The sequence below is a fragment of the Anomaloglossus baeobatrachus genome, chromosome 1, assembly GCF_048569485.1.
Source record: "Anomaloglossus baeobatrachus isolate aAnoBae1 chromosome 1, aAnoBae1.hap1, whole genome shotgun sequence".
Classification (NCBI taxonomy): Eukaryota; Metazoa; Chordata; class Amphibia; order Anura; family Aromobatidae; genus Anomaloglossus; species Anomaloglossus baeobatrachus.
This window is the reverse complement of record NC_134353.1, coordinates 118,234,355-118,257,895: the sequence shown is the minus strand read 5'-3', so window position 1 is coordinate 118,257,895 and position 23,541 is coordinate 118,234,355. Positions and strand designations below refer to the sequence as shown.

The 23,541-nt window shown below is 48.0% G+C and overlaps 1 protein-coding gene across 2 annotated transcripts in view; it reads right to left on the bottom strand.

Moving 5' to 3' along the window:
- SLC30A9 (solute carrier family 30 member 9) overlaps nt 1–23,541 on the bottom strand; it is a 178,955-nt gene that overhangs the window by 89,670 nt on the left and 65,744 nt on the right. For both annotated transcript variants that reach the window (XM_075347000.1, XM_075347001.1), the window contains 4 exons: nt 19,881–19,980; nt 15,013–15,105; nt 11,556–11,638; nt 8,686–8,744 (listed from right to left, as the gene is read on the bottom strand). In XM_075347000.1, the coding sequence (XP_075203115.1) occupies nt 8,686–8,744; nt 11,556–11,638; nt 15,013–15,105; nt 19,881–19,980 (335 nt within the window). The remainder of the gene's footprint in view (nt 1–8,685; nt 8,745–11,555; nt 11,639–15,012; nt 15,106–19,880; nt 19,981–23,541) is intronic.

The following is a 23,541-nucleotide window of genomic DNA, read 5'->3' as shown; positions in this document are numbered from 1 at the left end:
ATGATGATCCTGCCACCGCCACCACCACCGCGGAGAACGGGAGGTGCAGCCGCCGGAGATGCCACCTGGAGCAGGTAAGCACTTTACAGCCGAAGACAGCGCCGAACAAGCAACCCGGGGGGGGGGGGGGGGGGGGGGGATGCCGGAGGATGTGGGGGCGCAACATGGAGGATGGGGGGATGGAACATGATATGGGGGCGCAACATGGAGGATGGGGGGATGGAACATGATATGGGGGCGCAACATGGAGGATGGGGGGATGGAACATGATATGGGGGCGCAACATGGAGGATGGGGGGATGGAACATGATATGGGGGGCGCAACATGGAGGATGGGGGGATGGAACATGATATGGGGGCGCAACACGGAGGATGGGGGGATGGAACATTATATGGGGGCGCAACATGGAGGATGGGGGGATGGAACATGATATGGGGGCGCAACATGGAGGATGGGGGGATGGAACATGATATGGGGGCGCAACATGGAGGATAGGGGGATGGAACATGATATGGGGGCACAACATGGAGGATGGGGGGGATGGAACATGATGTGGGGGCGCAACATGGAGGATGGGGGGATGGAACATGATGGGGGTGCGCAACATGGAGGATGGGGGGGGATGCAGCATGATGTGGGGGTGCAACATGGAGGCTGCGGGGGGGATGCCGCATGATGTGGGGGCGCAACATGGAGGATGTGGGGGCGCAACATGGAGGATGGGGGATGGAACATGATATGGGGGCGCAACATGGAGGATGGGGGGATGGAACATTATATGGGGGCGCAACATGGAGGATGGGGGGATGGAACATGATATGGGGGCGCAACATGGAGGATGGGGGGGATGCAGCATGATGTGGGGGTGCAACATGGAGGATGGGGGGATGCAGCATGATGTGGGGGCGCAACATGGAGGCTGGAGGGGGATGCCGCAGGATGTGGGGGCGCAACATGGAGGATGGGGGGATGGAACATGATATGGGGGCGCAACATGGAGGATGGGGGGATGGAACATGATGTGGGGGCGCAACATGGAGGATGGGGGGGATGCAGCATGATGTGGGGGCGCAGCATGGAGGATGGGGGGGATGAAGCATGATGTGGGGGCGCAGCATGGAGGATGGGGGGGATGAAGCATGATGTGGGGGCGCAACATGGAGGATGTGGGGGCGCAACATGGGGATGGAGCATAATGTGGGGGCGCAGCATGGGGGATGGAGCAGAATGGAAAAATTGGGGGGGGGGGGAGGGAAAATGAGGGAGGGTGGTGGACAGTATAGCGAATGGGAGTTACAGTATGGAGAATGAGAGGCATGGTATGGAGAATGGGGTAGCACGGGGGGGGCATGGTATGGAGAATGGGGTAGCACGGGGGGAGGCATGGTATGGAGAATGGGAAAGCATGGGGGGTACTCTGTATGGAAGGGGAACCATGGTGGGCTTGGTATGGAGGAAGCTTGATATGGAGAAGGGGCAGCATGGGGAGCGCTCAGTTAGGAGCCTGGAAGGGCTGGGTATACATAATGCGAAGCATAAGGCTCATTATAGAGTGGGGACATCATGAGGGGGACAGTGAAGTGGGGGCTGCATGGAGAGGTGGGGACAGTGGAGGTCATAGTTCATAAGTGAGGAAGGTCTGGAGGGTATAATTCAGTGGGGAGGACAGTGGGGATTTCATGTGAGGGGGCAGTGTAGTGGAAATGTAATAGGAGAGAATGTGGAGGCCGTATACTATAAGTGACACGGTGTGGGGTCATTCTTTGTGCTGTGAGCTCAGTGATGGTCAATTATTTATTCTTGGGCACAGCCTTGGGCTTACTTAGGGTGGTTACTCTTTAGTGAGAATTATGAGTCTGTCACCAGGTTTTTGCCACCTAATTTGAGAGCAGCATAATGTAGGGGCAGAGATCCTGATTCCAGTGTTGTCACTTACTGGGCTGCTTAGTGTAGTTTTGATAACATCACTGTTTGATCAGCAGTAGTTATCATTACAGGACTACTTGGTGTGCTGCAGGTAGTCCAGCATATTCATGAGCTCTGTATAACTGCGAGATCTGCAGCAGAGAAAATGACAGCAAACAGCTCAGTAAGTGACACATCGCTGGAATCAGGGGCTCTGTCTCTACATTATGCTGCTCTCAGATGGGGGAGCAAAACCTGGTGACAGATTCCCTATACGGGCACCATTGCAGTATGTGCTGCAGCAGACCAAATAAGAGGGGAGTCTTGGGAGACGCAGGACAATGTGTTGCTAAGAGCGATGACATTTTACTTTTACTCCCAAAATGCCAATTAATCTGCAGACACATTTATATAGGGGACGTCACTCTGGCATGTACAGTTTTAACTTAATATTTTATTATATATGTGCAGACTGTTCTGTGCACCCTGGTGCGGCCGATGTCTTGGTGCAGATGTGCACCGTCCTATTTGCATATTAAAGACAGTCCCTCGCCCTTAGGTGAGTCAGTGCTGTCTAAAATCACTTAGCATTTCTGCACGTGTCCTGACACTGGAGGAGCAGAGTAGCACTCCAAGTGTCAGCGTGGGTGCGCCTGCAGTGTGACTGCAGTGTCAGCGTGGGTGCGCCTGCAGTGTGACTGCAGTGTCAGCGTGGGTGCGCCTGCAGTGTGACTGCAGTGTCAGCGTGGGTGCGCCTGCAGTGTGACTGCAGTGTCAGCGTGGGTGCGCCTGCAGTGTGACTGCAGTGTCAGCGTGGGTGCGCCTGCAGTGTGACTGCAGTGTCAGCGTGGGTGCGCCTGCAGTGTGACTGCAGTGTCAGCGTGGGTGCGCCTGCAGTGTGACTGCAGTGTCAGCGTGGGTGCGCCTGCAGTGTGACTGCAGTGTCAGCGTGGGTGCGCCTGCAGTGTGACTGCAGTGTCAGCGTGGGTGCGCCTGCAGTGTGACTGCAGTGTCAGCGTGGGTGCGCCTGCAGTGTGACTGCAGTGTCAGCGTGGGTGCGCCTGCAGTGTGACTGCAGTGTCAGCGTGGGTGCGCCTGCAGTGTGACTGCAGTGTCAGCGTGGGTGCGCCTGCAGTGTGACTGCAGTGTCAGCGTGGGTGCGCGTGCAGTGTGACTGCAGTGTCAGCGTGGGTGCGCGTGCAGTGTGACTGCAGTGTCAGCGTGGGTGCGCGTGCAGTGTGACTGCAGTGTCAGCGTGGGTGCGCGTGCAGTGTGACTGCAGTGTCAGCGTGGGTGCGCGTGCAATGTGACTGCAGTGTCAGCGTGGGTGCGCGTGCAATGTGACTGCAGTGTCCGCGTGCAATGTGACTGCAGTGTCCGCGTGCAATGTGACTGCAGTGTCCGCGTGCAATGTGACTGCAGTGTCCGCGTGCAATGTGACTGCAGTGTCCGCGTGCAATGTGACTGCAGTGTCCGCGTGCAATGTGACTGCAGTGTCCGCGTGCAATGTGACTGCAGTGTCCGCGTGCAATGTGACTGCAGTGTCCGCGTGCAATGTGACTGCAGTGTCCGCGTGCAATGTGACTGCAGTGTCCGCGTGCAATGTGACTGCAGTGTCCGCGTGCAATGTGACTGCAGTGTCCGCGTGCAATGTGACTGCAGTGTCCGCGTGCAATGTGACTGCAGTGTCCGCGTGCAATGTGACTGCAGTGTCCGCGTGCAATGTGACTGCAGTGTCCGCGTGCAATGTGACTGCAGTGTCCGCGTGCAATGTGACTGCAGTGTCCGCGTGCAATGTGACTGCAGTGTCCGCGTGCAATGTGACTGCAGTGTCCGCGTGCAATGTGACTGCAGTGTCCGCGTGCAATGTGACTGCAGTGTCCGCGTGCAATGTGACTGCAGTGTCCGCGTGCAATGTGACTGCAGTGTCCGCGTGCAATGTGACTGCAGTGTCCGCGTGCAATGTGACTGCAGTGTCCGCGTGCAATGTGACTGCAGTGTCCGCGTGCAATGTGACTGCAGTGTCCGCGTGCAATGTGACTGCAGTGTCCGCGTGCAATGTGACTGCAGTGTCCGCGTGTGTGCGCATGCAATGTGATGCAGGCACGTTCTGACACCTGGTTGCTGCCTGTATTTGACTGCTGATTCAATGAGGAAGGTTGTTGAAGTGAGCAGACAGCACATCACAGCACAGTGTCCCCCTCCTCACTGTGCTCCTCCTGTGTTGGATGCACACATGCACTGACGCTTGGAGTGTGCCGCTGTGCTCCTCCTGTGTTGTGTGCACACCCGCACTGACGCTTGGAGTGTGCCGCTGTGCTCCTTCTGTGTTGTGTGCACACCCGCACTGACGCTTGGAGTGTGCCGCAGTGTTGGGTGCGGTGCAGTCAGGAGATCTGGTGTTACGGTGCTCACTCTCACCAATGGATCATTATTAATCAAGACACAGGCCAGGCTAGTATTTTCCTATATTCGGTGGTATCGGTGCACCCAGGCTTAGGCCGCGCAGAAATGTCCTCATTTTCATATCAAATGTGGCTTTTTCAGTGAATATTAAAAGGGAACCTGTTACACCCTTTTTCAATTTTAAACTGCCCCCAATGTCTTGTTAGTGACGCAACGTTAAGTGATGCACATTTTCTGACTAACAAGACAATGGAGCAGTTTAATATTAAAGGTTGTGACCAGTTCCTTTTAAGCTGAACTCTATATGGGTGGGATTATTTCTCCACAGATCATGTCCCCCATATAAATATTTCTACAGTCTAGGTGTCATTTTGGGGTGACAGATTCCCTTTCAGTCAGCTTAAAAATCATCTCACCTGACGAATGAAAGTTTTTTGCTCGTGCATCGGGTGATGGACACTGTGTAGATAAATCAGGTTCCCATCTTTGGCTGCAGTGTGAATGCTGCTTTTAAAGGGGTTTTCTCACATTGGGAACTTACCCCCTATCCTTGGGATGGGGAATAACTTTCCAATCGCTGGGGGTCCGACTACCGTGGCCCCGAGTGTTTCCCAGAACCAGAACATGCAGACAGAATGGATTCCGAGAGTAAAATTTCATAGTCCTGTCTCCTGAGCTGTGCACTTAAGAGGTCTTTTGAGCAATTGGTGGGGGTCTCAAGTCCCACCCCATGATGCCCCTTCTCCCTACTGAGCCCACCTCTGCCCTACTAATCTCCTCAGAATTAATGGACCTAAACCTATCAGATCTCGTCCAAAAGTTAAGTCTACTGCCTGGGACTAATCAGTATTGTGGTTCTTATATGGTCCACAGTCTAATGATGGCTGATAACAACTACCAGCATCTCCTTACCATTGTTAAGGACATACTGAGAGTTGTACGTTAATGCAATACATAGATGTATATGGGTCTAACCTGACACTGCACTTGATTGCTGTGTGAAGTTGGCAATGTATTCATGTACTGATGGTGGTTTTGGCGATGTATTGTCTTCAGGGTGGGTTTGGTGATGTATTATTGTATTTAGGGTGGTTTTGGTGATATTACTGTATTGACAGTAGTTCTGTTGATGTATTACTGTACTAACTGTGGTTTTTGTTATGTATTCTTGTATGTAGTGTGGTTTTAGTTATGTATTACTGTACTGATGGTGGTTCTGGTGATAGTCATGTGGCTGTTGTAATCTTTACCTTATCAGTCTTGATCCTAAAACATAGGGTCAGCGTGCTGGACTAAAAATACAGCTATCTGCATGTCTGTCAGCCGAAAAAGTAATAGACTAAAGCCCCCATACACTATAGTCTGATTTTTAGGCCGGCAGCTATCTTGCTCGGCTCTCCCATATACAGGAGCACTCATTCTGCCAATTGTTTCTGTGTTCTTTATTAGAGCCGCTGCTGGACATGTCCGACAGCAGCTTATCATTTAGAGGATAATAGGATCTACACTCCGTAATTGGACATTCTGGATCCTTATTCCCCCGACAATCAGAATTGAGAGCCCCTGTTCACATTGGGCTATCAGCAGAACCTGTCGATATTGGCGGGTTTAGACAACTTTAGGTTAATGTGTATGGAGGTCTTAACTACTATCTGAAGGCTCTGGGCTCTATCAGGGAATGTGCACACGTCTTGTAGTGGTCTGTGAACCCCCGGAATTATTCAGACAGAAAACACTTTAGGACAGTCATCATTTTATCCTGAAGTAAATATTTATTTTTTTTGCTGTGGCTTCTTGGTTGTTTTTTCCAACATCTTTTAGCTACTGGATTTTACTTATTTTTTTAAATGAACTAGTAAGCGGCATCCAAGCAGAAGCCGCTATATAATGGCCGGTCACAACTAGTAAGCGGCATCCAAGCAGCAGGCGCCATATAATGACCGGTCACAACTAGTAAGCGGCATCCAAGCAGCAGGCGCCATATAATGACCGGTCACAACTAGTAAGCGGCATCCAAGCAGCAGGCGCCATATAATGGACCGGTCACAACTAGTAAGCGGCATCCAAGCAGTAGGCGCCATATAATGGACCGGTCACAACTAGTAAGCGGCATCCAAGCAGCAGCCGCCATATAATGGCCGGTCACAACTAGTAAGCGGCATCCAAGCAGCAGCCGCCATATAATGGCCGGTCACAACTAGTAAGCGGCATCCAAGCAGCAGCCGCCATATAATGGACCGGTCACTGTCAGACGCTTCATGTCTGAGGAAACCTGACGCGCTTAAAAAAAACTCCAAAGACTGAACATATGGACAGCAAGTCATTTTACATTGCAGTGTATGAGTTCATTTCTTTAATATTTGGTTTTTTGGACGGGTTATAGGGCGGATCTGTCTGGAAAGAAAAAAAAAAAAAAAGCTGTGTGCACATACCCGTAATCTGACTGATCAGAAGGAGGCGCCACCACTGACAGTGCCTAGGGCAGCAAAAACCCCAAATACAGCCCTGCTCTTTGGTACAAGTTTTACACTGTCTTTTCCTGACGTGCTCCAGAATCCTCTTAAAAGTTGGTATCATCGGTAATGGAGGCTATTAGAGCCACAAATGAAATGTCTAATGTATTGCTATTTCCTTAGTAATAGAAGTTTAGGGTAATGACCTGAGATATTGCATAGTAATGAATCCATAAATCACAGTTATTGTGTGTTTGGATGTAAAACTCACTGTTAGGTTTGCAGAGCTGAGAGCAAAAAGTCTGCAGGTTTGTGTTTTTTTTCCTGGGGATTGTAACCGAATACAGATAAGATTTACAGAAATCCCGATTGTTCTTACAAGGATGATTTTTATGCCTCACAAGAAGTTAGCATAGCATGGTTTCTTCATTTTCCTGTAGCCTCACAGTCAGGTCACCGTCTCCTGGAATAGGATGGCTAATCCGGGCTGTAGTTTCTAAGAGTATGGGGTTTGATTTAGGCCTGGACTACAAAGACTTTATGTAGCACTAATGATTGCATTTAATTATTTAGCTATAGCTCAAAGCAATACATGGAATATGGAACTGTATGGACTGCATAGATGGATACAAAAAGTCGCAGTGTAGCCCAGACCTTAATCTAAGGCTGGTGCCACACGGGGACTAGTGCGATCCACTTGCATGACACTCGGCTCGTGCTGGCAGCACAGCAGAGCCGAGTGTCATGCGTGTGTCCTTGCAACTGAGGTCCGTTCGTGTGAGCAGACCTCAGCTGCGGGGGGCGGGCCGGCACTCAGGAGGGGAGGGAGGGATTTATCTCCCTCTCTCCTGCGTAGCCGGCTATTGCCATTCTCGCACTGCACTCGCGGTACACCGGTGTACTGCGAGTGCAGTGCGATTTTTCTCTCGCCCCATTCACTTGAATGGGTGTGAGAGAAAGAGTCTCACATTACAGTTGCAGCTTGCTGCGATTGTTTTCTCTGTCCGATTAGGGCTGAGAAAATAATCGCTCATGTGCGCTGACACACAGGCTAGAATTGGTCCGAGGGGAATGCGATGTTTTATAGCACTCCACTCGCACTGTTTTTCTCGCCGTGTGGCTCAGGCCTAAAGGGGAACAAAACATGTTGATGCCGCCATTGCGTCCAACACTGGATTTTGGCTCGGTGTGCATGACCCCGGAGTTTAGGTCATGTGCACTACTACAGTTTGAAGCCAGGACGCGTACACCCGGCTTCATAGAGTGCATGACCCAAACTCCGGGGTCATGCGCATTGAGCCGAAATCTCCCGTCGGACGCGATGGCAGCGGAGAGGTGAGTGAGATCATACTGTGACGCTGCGTATTCATTAGCATGATATCACACCCACAGGGGCGTAATAACATGCTAATGGGGGCGACTGGCCAGGGGAACTAATGCCCAAGGGACTAGTCCCTGTGCTCATTAGCATACAGAAAAAGATCTTTAGAAATACTTTTTCTAAAGATCTCTTTATCTATGCTAGTGTATACAGGGACGGATAGGCAGGGAATAGCAATATACATCCAGAACTGCTTGTGGTGCCGGGTACATATTGCACTTGACCGGTTCCCAGGAGATCATCATTAGAGGACTACTCGACTTGCTGCAGGTAGTCCAGCATATTCACGCGCTCCGTATAACTGCTTGATCTGCAGCAGAGAAAACAGTGATTTTATCAAAATGACAGCAAACCGCTGACACATTACTGGAATCTGTTTCTCTGTCTCTACATTATCCTGCTCTCAGATGGGGGAGGAAAAACCTGGTGACAGATTCCCTTTAAAGAAAGCTGCCCGCTAGCATCTATGCGGAGATGATCAATCAGTTTTTTGTCTTTTACAGATTAAAGTATTAACTAAAGAAATAAAATATCCATACCTTCGTATTTCCTAGAAATTCCTTGTATTCTTTTAATAATTTCTGATTTCTAAATAAATCTAAAATAACAAAAAAAAAAAAAAAAACACCAAACAAACATGAATTCAGTAAAATATATTCACATATCTGGAAGCTAAAATATATCCTGCTCACAATTAGATTTTAGGGGCTCGCAGTGGGTTTTCCATCACCCCAACAAACACTATTGTTAAAGGGAACCTGTCATCAGAAATTTAGCTTGAAATCTAAAAGTTCCCCTCTGTGCAGCTCGTGGGCTGCATTCTAGCAGGTTTCTATACTTTTTGTGGCCCCTTTTAAACCAAATTAAATCACTTTATAAACTTGTACCTTTTGCTATGCAAATTTTGTAAATTATACATGGGGGCGGGCTGCCGGGTGTCCGTTACTGTCCTCCTGCCGATTTACGCCGCCCCCAACGCTGAATTTCATACCTCAGGACGCCGCCCCTGGGCGCCCGAGGTCCCGCGCATGCGCTGTGGGACTGTGCAGTGTGTGCACGTGTGACCGCTGGTGACGTTTTGTGCAGGCACGAGGTTATGGGCGGCGCTGTGAGTGTCCTCAGCAAGTGCCGCCCATAACCTCGTGACCGCACTTTCCCCTCTTCCTCCAGCGTTCTGCGCAAGCGATCGTTGGCCAGATGACCCGACGTCACCTCTTTCCCATCTTGCCTTGCTGCAGGGTAAGATGGGAAGGAGGTGACGTCAGGTCATCTGGCCAGCGTGCGCTTGTGCAGAACGCTGGAGGCAGTGGGGACAGCGCCACCACGAGATTATGGGCGGGCACTTGTGATGCAATCACAGCGCCGCCCATAACTCGTGCCTGTGACACACGTCACCAGCAGTCCTGGCGCGGGCGGCACCTCGGGCGCAGTGGGCGGCCTCCTGATGTACGAAATGGAGCGTGGGGGGGATGGCGTCAGAGACACCAGAGAGCCCGCCCCCATGGATAATTTACAAGATTTGCAAACCAAAAGGTACAAGTTTATAAAGTATTTAATTTGGTTTAAAAGGGGCCACAAAAAGTATAGAAACCTTGCTAGAATGCAGCCCAGGAGCTGCAGAGGGGGAAACTTTTAGGTTTCAAGCTAAATTTCTGCTGACAGGTTCCCTTTAAACTGATCAACAAGCAATTGCTGATCGCCTTTTGTTAATGGATCTGGTATATAGTATTTTTATTGCTCTGTTATAAATCAAAAGTCATGAAGCCTAAAGTCAAAAGAGACACTTAATAGGTGAGATAAGTGCCCATTGTACACTATTAGTAGCTTTTTGTGGCGCTTCATCAATCCAATTATAGCAGTTTTCTGGAATATGCTGGAAAAAAATACTGTAAATCCAGCTAAGTCAAGTTTTAAAGTGAACCTGTCAGGTGTAATATGCACGACCACGAGCAGTTCTGGTGTATATTGCTAATCCCTGCCTAACTGTCCCTGTATACACTAGCATAGATAAAGAGATCTTTAAGTATTTCTAAAGATCCTTTATGATAATGAATGCAGGGACTAGTCACAAGGGCGTTACTTCCCTTGGCTAGTTGGCCCCCTTAGCATGTTAGCACGCCCCTGTAATGAATGCGCAGTATCAGAGGCATGGTCGATCTCACGGCTCTCTGCTGCCACCGCGCCAGAAGCTGGATTTCGACTCACTGCACATGATCAGAAGTCCCGGACTACCGGTCATGCGTACTATGAAGCTTGGTGTATGCGTCCTGGCTTCAAACTGGTGTAGTGCACATGACCGAAAGTCTGGGGGCGTTCTTATTTCATTACCATGTTAGCACACCCACAGGGGCATGCTTGCTTGATTACATGCTAAGGGGGCCGACTAGCTAAGGGAAGTAGCGGCCTTGCGACTAGTCGCTGACCTCATTAGCATATTATAAAGAATCTTTAGAAATACTTTTTCTAAAGATGTCTGTCTATATTATTAGATACAGGGACGGTTAGGCAGGGATTAGCAATATGCACCCAGAACTCCTTGTGGCTTTTGAGTGCATAAGGGAAATGACAGGTTCCCTTTCAGATATGGTGATTTTTGTTTCTTAAAGGGAACCTGTCACCAAGTTTTTCCCGTATAAGCTGTGGCCACCACCAGTGAGCACTTATATACAGTATTCCAGAATACTGTATATAAGAGCCCAGGCCGCTCTGCATAACATAAAAAAAAAATGTTATTACACTCACCTAGGAGGCAGTCCAGTCCGATGGATGTCACTGGTTTCAGTCAGGCACCTCTTCCATCTTGTGCAATCTCCGTTTTTCTGCTTTGCCCAATCTGCAAGATGTGTCTTGTGTCATTTACAGAGAGGCCTCCATTGTTCTTCTGCGCATGCGCACTTTAATCTGCTCGGCTGAGCGCAGGTCAAAGTATTGTAGTGCGCATGAGTGGGCAATCTTGGCCCTTTCCTCACGCCTGCACATTACAGTACTTTGCTCTGCCGTCAGCAGGGCAAATCAAGGTGTGCAGGAGCACAATGGAGGCCACTGTGTGACCGATGGAGGATGCGTCATGCACACGGGGCTGGGAAGGAGGACGGCGATTGCACAAGATGGAGAAGGCGTTGGACCGGAGAGCAGCCATGAGACCTAACCGCTCCCTAGATGAGTATTATAAAAGGTGTTTTTTTACGTTATACACAGCGGCCTGTATATGCTGTATATATGGACTCACTGGTGGTGGCTGCAATTCATAAGGGACAAACCTGGTAACTTGTTACCTTTAATCTGAAAATCTCCTTTGCGTGTTAAAGTGTACCTCCTCTAAAGGGAACATTTCACAATGGAAACGCACAAAAGAAGGCCATGCACAAATCACCAGTTGACTATATTGTTAATCTAGGTTTCAACTCACTTTCTTTGTAGGCAATCTCCTCTTCTTTTCTTATCTTCCGCTCCCTGAATATGGCTTCAGGGCTCCCCCAAACTTCCATAGCTCTGTAATAAATGAAGGTGACACTGTCAGCACTGAATGTACGATGTGAGATACAGACCTAGGCAGGAAGAAATTGAAATTTGTCCTGATTGTATAACCCTTGGATATACAAAGAAAGCTATGTCATCTAATACAAAAAACTTTCAAGACCTCAAAGGGACTCTGTCAGCAGGTTTCTGCAATGTAATCTAGAGACATTCTCCAAGAGTTAGGGCATGTGCGCACGTTGCGTTCTGTGCAGTGCGGAAAAGAACGCACCCTCTGGCAGACTGGACAAATGTAAACACTGCGTTTGTAAAAAAAAAAAAAAAAAATTCATCCAAAACGCATGCATTTTGGATGCATTTTACATGTGTTTTGCATGCATTTTTGACTGTGCGTTCCCTCGGCAATTGAGCTTTGCTACATGCCCGCTGACAGCCGACACAGACAGAGTTGCGCGATGAGAATGAACTCGGATGAACTTCACCCGACTTCATTGTCATCCCCTGGCTCTGTCTGTGTGTCGTGTCCTGATTAGCGGTCACCCGTGAAGGACTCATCGGTGACCGCTAATCCCCTGAGTGACTGAAGTGAGCAGGGAGATCAGCGCTGCCGTCACTCACGTTACCCGCGGCCAGCTGGAGTCCTCCACCTAAGACCGCAACTCACCTATGACTTCATCGCTCATCGCGCGGCTCACTTCAGTCACTCGGGCGACTTGCTGTCACAGTTGGAGGATCCAGTGGTGGCCGTGGGTAACCTGAGTGACATCATCGCTGCTGCGTGGAGCTGACAGAGTGGTCTGTGGCCGCTCCTGTCAGCTTCTCGTAGCAGAGCTGAGAGTGTCGTGGTGGGACCTCGTGTGGATTACGTCAGACCTGGAGGGGTATTTGGGGGATTAATAAAGAGGTGAAAGAGGGTGTTTTTTTTTGTCTTTTATGCCAAATAAATACATTTTTTCGGGTGTATGTTTATTTTCTTTAACTTACAGGTTAATCATGGAAGGTATCTCGGGGAGACGCCTGCCATGATTAACCTAGGACTATGGGCTGCCATTAACTCCTTATTACCCCGATTGCCATCGCACCAGGGCAATTCAGGATGAGCTGGGTAGAGTCCCGGGACTGTCGCATCTAATGGAGGCGGCAATTCCGGGCGGCTGCTGGCTGATATTGTTAGGCTGGGGGGCTCCCCATAACGTGGAGCGCCACATCCTGAGAATACCAGCTTTCAGTCGTGTGGCTTTACCCTGGCTGGTATCAAAATTGGGGGGGAACCGCACGTCGTTTTTGTTTTAAATTATTTTACTGCACAACATAGACCCGCCCACCGGCGGCTGTGATTGGTTGCAGTGAGACAGCTGTCACTCATCGTGGGGGCATGGGAAAGCAGGGAATACGAGATGGAATAATGAGCAGCTGGCATTTTAAAAAGAGGAAAAGCTGCCAGAGCTTTGTGACAGCCGAGCAGCGCCGAGCCAGTGATCGGTGAGTATGAGAGAGGGAGAAAGACTGACCGACAGACAGACAGAGACACACAGACAGAGCGACCAACTGACAGAGAAAGACTGACCGACAGAGAGTGACAGACATCCATAGAGAGAGATGACCTGCATTTTGTTTGTTAAAAAAGCATGTGGAACGCAACAAAACTGCAGTCCAAGTGCATTTTGGTTGCGTTTTGACCCACATCATTGATTTCAATGGGTGGAGAACGCATCTACAACGCACAAAAGAAGTGACATGCTGCTTTTTTTTCCGCAGCGATTTTTGGCATCCAAAACGCTGCGTTTAAAAACGCAGCGTGCGCATTTAATTTTCGGCCTTCTCAGACTTTGCTGGGGAAGCAGAACGCATGCAATTTGGCACTGAAACGCTGCAGTTCAAAACGCAGCGTTAATGCGGGAAAAAACGCAACGTGCGCACATAGCCTTAAAACAGAAAATTTTGCCCTGTGTGTCTTAACTGAGTCTTTATTTTTTTGTTTACCTGCAATGTTAGTATAAGCCTTATATCTTTATCATTAGTGGGTCTCAGCAGCACATGAGCTCTAGTTTGACTCCACCCCCCACTGTAATTAGCAGCTTCTGTCTATGGACATGTACACTGAAAGTCTGGAGCAGATATTAACCGGCCATGAGCCCAAAAAAAGGGCAGTATGAATGAGGCACTGGTTATGTTATTGTAGCCATTTTTTTTACTCTAAAATGCAGTGTTTCAGCAAAAATGTACTTTAAAATGCCATCCGGGAACAATTTTTCTCAGATGACTAGTTTGCCTTTGTGGATTTTATGTTTAGTGAGATATTTCAGTCTTGGTGAGATGGGAGATGCCAATGCAGACATAGTCTTGAACTTTTCTTTTTTTTTTTTAAATCTGAGATGCATAGTCCCCAGCCGCCTTTCTAAACATGTTTTCTCTGAATTGATACAGTGATACAAAGTAGAACATACACAGATGCAATAATGTAGACAGACTAAATCATTCTGCCTGGACAACATCAATCTCATGACAGGTTTACTTTAAAGGCAATCTGTCAGCAGATTTTTGCTATGTAATCTGACAGCAGCATGATGTAGGAACAAAGACTTTAATTCCAGTGATGTATCACTTAGTTTCCTAGGTGCAGCAGTTATAATGGAGTCACAGTTTCTGCTGCAAACCTAGCAGAGCTTAGATGCTGAGCTGTGTATTACGCACCGACACCACAGCTTTCGGTGTACATTGTATAGTGACAGAGAGCTGCTTATCAGTGCTGGGGTCTGTGACTGGACTCCTCTTCTTCAAGTGATAATCTCCAGGTGATAAAACAATTTTGAAACAGCTAATCACAGCCTAGTAAGCTAGACATCCATCTAATCAGCGACTGCTCCTACATTAGAGTGTTTGTTCTTACATGACATTGCAAAAACCTGCAGACAAATTCCCTTTAAAAGGGTTTTCCTTGACAACCACTAATCAGAATAAAGGGCTGTGCCACTTGCTGGACCACCAAGGTTTCTTCAATAGAGACACAGTGTTTTACCTGTACATGTAACGGAGCCCGGAACCGCATCTCTACCCGTTTCCTTCCCCTGACTGGTGGTCTGGTCAGAGGATGGATCACTGCATGTTCTGTGAAAATCCTATACATTTTTCTGCAAATACATCAAGACCTGGGCTGCACCGTTTTTACTTTTTAGGAAGACTTAATTTTAAGAATAAAACAGCAGTCATCCTTTGATCACTGATATTGAGATTTCTAGTATTTTACTTATTCGTAGAGAACCCCGCTTGGTTGTGTCATCCCATTTTTGCAGGAATAATTGAATTGGCAGAGCTATTTGTAATAAAACTCACTGATATGGCATTTATATCATTTATATACCTCTTACTTTACCATGCTATGTACTTACTTTGTTTCTACATCCGATCGTAGGAACACCGTGAAGGATTCGGTGTCATCATGTGGACTTCTCCGTCTAATCTTCCGTAGGGACTCCAGGTCACTAATGGAAGTAAAAAAGAAAGTCAATGTGGATAAAATAGATTTCTCTGGGTCACGGATCATTTACATATCTCTGAATAACGCCTGTAATTGATGGCGGACAGTGATTATTGTTACTGTAAAGCACTGGAGTGTATTTTTTTTTTAATTCCTCTAAGAAACTTAACTTGAGTGTGATATGGAGAAGAGAGGAAGAAATTAGCCTTTGTAAAAAAAATGTGTCTTTGTAAAAAGTCCTTGGTTGATGCATCCATGAAAGGGTTTACGTTCTGGGGGGGGGGGTTGTAATGACGTTGGGACTGCACAGAAAGACGAGGAAAATTGATGATACATTGGTGGTTAAAGAAAACCTGTCAGCAGGATTTAGCACTATAAAGTGAAGCCATGGAGATAATGGCGCTGTGATGCTGATTCAATAGATTTCTGTAGTGAAGGAATCCGATCTGTGTTTGTTGAATAATCATTCTTTAAAGTTTTCATCTGATGATGTCTTCTATGCATTGATGTGCATCGAGGCGAGACTTGGGGTGGTAGGGTTTTATTCTTCACCTCAGCCCCTCTATCTGTCTGACTCCCGTCTTCTACAGGTCCACCGACTATTCAGTGACCCGTCTCCTTTATGAAATTCTGTGCCGCTGCCGTCATAATTGCAGTGGGCAGCGAGTGCGCAGTGTGATTCTGGGGGCGGTCTGCAGGCCTCCAATAAAATGGCTGAGATCAAGATTTCAACTTGGTGACCGCTACATTAAGTGGAAATCTTGATCTATGCATGCGTCACCATTTTATGGAAGACCATGCAGTGTGTGACTTCAATAAAATGACACCAGGGGCAGCGCATGCGCACATTGAAATTTCGCCTTAATGTGGAGATCAATTTGAGCATGCGTCGCCGCTCGCTCCATATTACTGAAGACCTGCAGAATCACTTTGTGCACGCGCCACCCGCAGCAGTGATAGCGGCAGGAGCGTGAAATTTCAAAAAGGAGGCAGGTGACTAAATAATCAGTAACCTGTAGAAGAAACAGAGGAGGCAGGAGAAGGTGCGGAGAAGAAGACGACCCTACGTCCAAGTTCCACAGCAATGCACAGAAGACGTCATCAGATGAAATCTACAGAGGAAAATTATTTAACCACATATCGGATTCCTTCACTACAGATTTCTATCTATCTTAATCAGCATCACAGCGCCATTATGGCTTTAGATTATTGTGCTAAATCCTGCTGACAGGTTCTCTTTAATACCAAGCTTCTACTTTAATTCTCTTTGCACATAAAAAGATGTAGGCTCTGCTCACATGTTGTTTTCCCTCTTTTAGGCTATGTGCGCACGCTGCGTAATTACATGCAGTTACGCTGCACTTTGTAGCGCAGCGTAACTGCATGCGTCCTGCGTCCCCTGCATAATCTATGAAGATTATGCAGGGGCCGTGCGCACGTGGCGTCTTAGAGCGCAGCGCTTCGGCTGCTGCCCGAAGCGCGCGTTCTAAGAAGTGACATGTCACTTCTTCCGTGCGCTTTGTCGGCAGCCCCTGCTCAGTCTATGGGAGGGGCTGCACTCAGAGCGCATGGAATCGGCTTTTTTTTTCTCACTACGGACATTTTCTGCAGCGATTTGAAGCGCACGTGTGCTCTTCAGATCGCTGCAGAAATTTCTACAGTGACTGTACGCAATGTGCGCACATAGCCTTACAGTGATCTGCATTGCGTATACCCAGAAGATTACAACTAAGAAAAGAAAAGCATAAATGGTGGCAATGACTCCCATGGTTCCTATGATCTGACCTCCCCAGGTTATCACACTTTCTATCATATTTCTGCTCCTCTATAATCACCCTTGCTCTCCCATATACTTTAAAAGTCCTTAAGGACCGGAAGTGATTTTTCGTTTTTGTGCTTTCATTTTTCCCTTCCCTTATTCCAAGAGCCATAACTTTTTTTATTTTTTTGTTGATATAGCAGTGTGACAAATTTTTTTTTTTTTTTGGGATGAGATGTACTTTTGAATTATACCATCCAGTTATCATATGATCATAAGGGGGTAAAAAATTCCAAGGGAGGCGAAATAGCAAAAAAAGCAAAAATTCTGCAATTGTGTTTGGGTTTTCTATTTACAGAGTACGTTTTACCATAAAACTGACATGCCAGTATGATTCTCCAGGTCAGTACAATTACATAGATACCAAACATTTTTATTTTATTTAAAAGTGTTAGACAAAATTCCGAAATTTAGAAAAACAAAACAAAAAAAAAAAACAAAACAAATAAACCAAAAATCTCTTGCATGTGTCGCAACTTTCCAAAAGCCATAACGTTTTAAAGAGGATCAACCACCAGGATTGTGCTTTATGAAGTAAAGGCAGTGCCATATAGGTGGTAAGATGCTGAATCCAGGCATACCTGTTGTAGAAAGACCCAATGCTTGGTTGCACAAATATTTTGATCAAAGTTGCAGAAATGCACTGCACTTTGATTGACAGGTGCAACGAGGACGGGCCTTTGTGGGTCGGGTCCGTGCTGTAAAGTCCTCCCCTCCAGCGTCCTCTATGAAGTTCCCCCTTTTCTTTATTTGAAAGGCATGCCACGCTGCTTTTGATGATGTTGGTGGCGCATGTACATTGCCAATAATTCTGTCTTCATTAAAATGGTGCCAGAGTCTGCGCATGTGGGAACGCAATCTCTGGCGCCACATGCGGCAAAGACTATGAGAGGCACTTGTCGCTCATAGTCTTCACCGCAGTGTCTTCAATAAAATGGCGCTGGAGATCACGGTTCGCACATGTGCGGACTCTGAGCCATTTCAATGAAGACAGAATTATTGTGTCAATGCGCACGCACCGCCAGCAACAGCAACGGCAGCGCGATATTGAAATAAAGAAAGGGAGCACATTATAGAGAACACTGGAGGGCTTTTACAGAGAGGACCCAACCCACAAAGGCCCGTACATATTGCACTCATCAATTAATCAAACTACAGCGCATTTCTGCAACTTTGATTATAGATATTTCTGCAATCAAACATCCGATCCCTTCTACAACAGGTATGCCTGGATTCAGTATCTTACTGCCTGTATGGCACTGCCTTTATCTCATATAGCACAATCCTGGTGGTTGATCCACTTTAAATTTTGGGGGTCTGGAACTGTATGAGGGCTTGTTTTTTTTGCACCCCGAGCTGATATTTTTATTGACATTATTTTGGGTTACAGACGATGATTTGATTGCCTGTTGTTCCATATTTTTCTCTTTGCGGTGGTCGAAAAACTGCAATTCTGACGTTTTGATTTTCTTTTACGATTACGCTGCTTACCAATCGGATTAATTTATTTTATATGTTGATAGATCGAACTTTTACAAACACTGCAATACCAAATGTGTTTTTTTAATTTGTGTTTATAATTTTTAAATGTGATAAAAGGGTTGATTTGAACATTGGGGGGGGGGGGGGTTTCATATTTTTTTTAAACATTTTTTCTCCTTTTTATTGTATTCCGTTAGGGGCTTTGAACCTGCAACAGTCTGATCACTTGTTCTATATACAGCAGTGCATCAACATCGCTGTACATAGAAGAAATCACGGTCTCCTATGAATGCAAGCCTGGGTGGTTTTCACAAGGGTACTGAGATGACAAACATAGGGATCATCAGCTATGATGATCCCGGCTGTCATGACAACACTTCGGTGACCCGCATTGACATGGTGGGCAGGCCTTTAAGGGGGTGAGAACAGTGCACCCCCAAGTCGCCGTGCGTTAACTACCGCTGTCGGAGATTGACAGCGGCATTAAACAGGTTAACAGCTGCGGACCGGGCCGCTGTTAGATGCAGATGAAGGCTGAATGATTCAGCCACCATCTGCAGGAAAAAATGAGGGCTCGGCGTGTGAGCCTGCATCAACGGCAGAGATGACTCATGACATGCATAACATAGGGGTTAAAAGCGAAAGAGTTCAATTTTTTTTTGTGTGATGACGGACGCAGAGCATCTTCGGACAACGCTTGGCTCCCTCTATATTATTGATAAGATTGCCCCTCGGCCTCTGATTGATGTTGATTGACATCATCCAGAAAACCTAGTGTATGCACAATGTGTACTGTATTGTTGAGGGCATTGGAAAGTGTTCCTTTGTGCTTTGGACACCATCTACGTCAATAAGAGCCAATGCTACCAAGCACAGAGGGGATCCAGAGCATGATCCAAAGACTCCCATCAGCTTGTAGTAGGTTGGGAAAAATTACATTGGGAAAATCGAATGTTATCTGCCTTTTAAAGGGTTGTCCACTACTAGGACAAACCCTTTTCAATCCCTATGTTTACCCCCAGCAAAATAATAACACCTACACTCACCTCCAGTGCCATTCCAGCGGTGTCAGCACTGCCTCTCCAAGGGATTGCGTGACAATGTTATGTTACGCGATCCCTATGGCCAAATCAGCGCTGGCTTAATTCTCCCCTCCTTTGGAATTAACCAACAATCAGAGGACGTGAGAGAGTAGCTGTAGCGCTCACTTCATCAGGATGTCTGATTTGTCTATAAGAGGGAAGAGTGAAGTGCTGGCTTATTATTACGCCATGTGATCCCTATAGCAATGTAACACAATCCCTGGGAGAGCCAGTGCCGACACCACTGGATCTACGTCAAAGGTGAGTATAGGTGTTATTTTACTGGTGGGGAAATATAGGGATGGAGAAGGGGTTGTCCTAGTAGTCGACATCCCATTTAAGTCTGATGTTGTCATGTAGTGACCCCTATAAGTAGGTGTTTCAGCATATAAATACCTGGGTTTAAGGCAAAATTCATTCATCGCTCGTACTCCGGTGATGAAGTTATTCTTCATATATTTACTTCCATAGTCTCTCTTCTTCAGCACAGCTTTAACTGTAATAAATATCCAAACATGGGTAAAGATGAGATTCCCTATAGATAGAAGGGGGAGGAGGAGACTCTGTTTCTAGCTCCTACCTGTGCCTCTATAGGATTTCCCCTAAAAGAAGACCGGGGTTATGTTCTTTTCAGCTTTGAAAGAAGGGAATTTTGTTTACTTACCGTAAATTCCTTTTCTTCTAGCTCCAATTGGGAGACCCAGACAGTGGGTGTATAGCTACTGCCTCTGGAGGCCGCACAAAGAACTACACTTAAAAGTGTAAGGCCCCTCCCCTTCTGGCTATACACCCTCCCGTAGGAGTACGGATTCCTCAGTTTTAGTACCAAAGCAAGAAGGAGGAAAGCCAATAACAGTTTCAAAACCAAATTCAATCCGATAACTAGATCGGAGAACTTAAGAAACAACGTGAACAACATGTGCACCCGAAAAAACGAAACCCTAAAAACAGATAGGGCGGGTGCTGGGTCTCCCAATTGGAGCTAGAAGAAAAGGAATTTACGGTAAGTAAACAAAATTCCCTTCTTCTTTTTCGCTCCTAATTGGGAGACCCAGACAGTGGGACGTCCAAAAGCAGTCCCTGGGTGGGTAAAAAGATACCACATGAACGGGCTGTCCTACAGCCTCTTCCTACAGGTGGGCCACCGCCGCCTGAAGGACCCGTCTACCTAGGCTGGCGTCTGCCGAAGCGTAGGTATGCACTTGATAGTGTTTGGTAAACGTGTGCAGACTCGACCAGGTAGCCGCCTGGCACACTTGCTGAGCCGTAGCCTGATGCCTCAACGCCCAGGACGCACCAACGGCTCTGGTAGAATGGGCCTTCAGTCCAGATGGAATCTGAAGCCCAGCAGAACGGTATGTGTGAAGAATTGGTTCCTTGATCCACCGCGCCAGGGTGGATTTGGAAGCTTGCGATCCCTTATGCTGACCAGCGACTAGGACAAAGAGCGCATCCGAACGGCGTAGAGGCGCCGTGCGAGAAATGTAAATCCTGAGTGCTCTCACCAGGTCCAACAGATGTAAACCCTTTTCAAATTGGTGAACTGGATGCGGACACAAAGATGGCAAAGTGATATCCTGATTGAGATGAAAGGAAGAAACCACCTTGGGAGAAAACTCTGGAATTGGACGCAGTACTACCTTGTCTTGGTGAAACACCAGGAAGGGAGATTTGCAAGATAACGCCGCCAGCTCGGACACTCTTCGAAGAGATGTGACCGCTACAAGAAAAACTACCTTTTGTGAAAGCCGAGAAAGGGGAACCTCTTTCAAGGGCTCGAAAGGCGGCTTTTGAAGAGCAAGGAGAACCTTGTTCAGATCCCAGGGTTCCAATGGCCGTCTGTAAGGAGGAACGATATGACAAACTCCTTGGAGAAACGTGCGTACTTTAGAAAGCTGTGCCAAGCGCTTCTGAAAGAATACGGATAACGCGGAGACTTGACCCTTAAGCGAGCTAAGGGACAAACCTTTTTCCAACCCAGACTGCAGGAAGGAAAGAAAAATTGGCAATGCAAATGGCCAGGGAGAAAACCCTTGAGCCAAGCACCACGCTAAGAATATCTTCCACGTCCTGTGATAGATCTTAGCTGAGGATGGTTTTCTAGCCTGTCTCATTGTGGCAACAACTCCCTGAGATAAACCTGAGGCCGCTAGGATCCAGGACTCAATGGCCACACAGTCAGGTTCAGGGCCGCAGAATTCAGATGGAAAAACGGCCCTTGAGACAGCAGATCTGGACGGTCTGGTAGTGCCCACGGTTGGCCTACCGTGAGATGCCACAGATCCGGGTACCACGACCTTCTTGGCCAATTTGGAGCGACGAGTATGGCTCGCTGGCAGTCGGACTTGATTTTCCGGAGAACTCTGGGTAACAATGCTAGAGGTGGGAACACATAGGGGAGTCGGAATTGCGACCAATCCTGAACCAAGGCGTCTGCCGCCAGCGCTCGGTGATCGTGAGACCGTGCCATGAAAACTGGGACCTTGTTGTTGTGCCGTGACGCCATCAGATCGACGTCCGGCGACCCCCAGCGGAGACAGATCTGTTGAAACACGTCCGGGTGAAGGGACCATTCTCCTGCGTCCATGCCCTGGCGACTGAGAAAGTCCGCTTCCCAGTTTTCCACGCCTGGGATGTGAACTGCAGATATGGTGGACGCTCTGCTTTCCACCCACGTCAAAATCCGCTGGACTTCTTGAAAAGCTTGGCGACTGCGTGTTCCCCCTTGGTGGTTGATGTACGCCACCGCCGTGGAATTGTCCGACTGAATCCGAATCTGCTTGCCTTCCAGCCATTGTTGGAAGGCTCGCAGGGCAAGATAGATTGCTCTGATTTCCAGAACATTGATCTGCAAGGTGGACTCTTCCTGAGTCCACGTCCCCTGAGCCCTGTGGTGGAGAAACACCGCTCCCCACCCTGATAGGCTCGCATCTGTCGTGACCACTGCCCAGGACGGGGGAAGGAACGACTTTCCCTGTGACAATGAGTTGGGGAGAAGCCACCAACGTAGAGAGTCCTTGGCAGTCTGAGAGAGGGAGACAGTCCTGTCGAGGGACGTCGATTTCCCATCCCATTGGCGCAGAATGTCCCATTGGAGAGGGCGCAGATGAAACTGCGCGAACGGGACTGCCTCCATTGCTGCTACCATCTTTCCTAGGAAATGCATGAGGCGCCTCAGTGAGTGCGACTGGCTCTGAAGGAGAGATTGCACTCCAGTCCGTAGCGAGCACTGCTTGTCCAGTGGAAGCCTCACTATCGCTGATAGAGTATGAAACTCCATGCCAAGATAAGTCAGAGATTGGGTCGGGGTTAGATGAGACTTTGGAAAGTTGATAATCCACCCGAAAGTCTGGAGAGTGTCTAGCGCCACCTTCAGACTGTGTTGGCATGCTTCTTGAGAGGATGCCTTTATAAGCAGGTCGTCTAGATACGGGATGACCGAGTGACCCTGCGAGTGCAGAACAGCTACTACTGCTGCCATGACTTTGGTGAAGACCCGGGGGGCTGTTGCCAGACCGAAGGGTAACGCTACGAACTGTAGGTGCTCGTCGTGTATGACGAAACGTAGGAAACGCTGATGCTCTGGTGCAATCGGCACGTGGAGATACGCATCTTTGATGTCTATTGATGCTAGAAAATCTCCCTGAGACATTGAGGCTATGACGGAGCGTAGGGATTCCATCCGGAACCTCCTGACTTTTACGTGTCTGTTGAGCAACTTCAGATCCAGGACGGGACGATACGATCCGTCCTTTTTTGGGACCACAAACAGATTGGAGTAAAAACCGTGACCCTGTTCCTGAAGAGGGACGGAGGTCACCACTCCTTCCGCCTTTAGAGCGGCCACCGCCTGCAACAGAGCATCGGCTCGGTCTGGTGGTGGAGAAGTTCGGAAGAAACGAGTTGGCGGACGAGAACTGAACTCTATCCTGTACCCGTGAGATAGAATATCTCTCACCCAACGGTCCTTGACGCTTGCTAGCCAAATGTCGCCAAAGTGGGACAGCCTCCCACCGACCGCGGGTGTGGGCATCGGAGACCGCAAGTCAGGAGGACG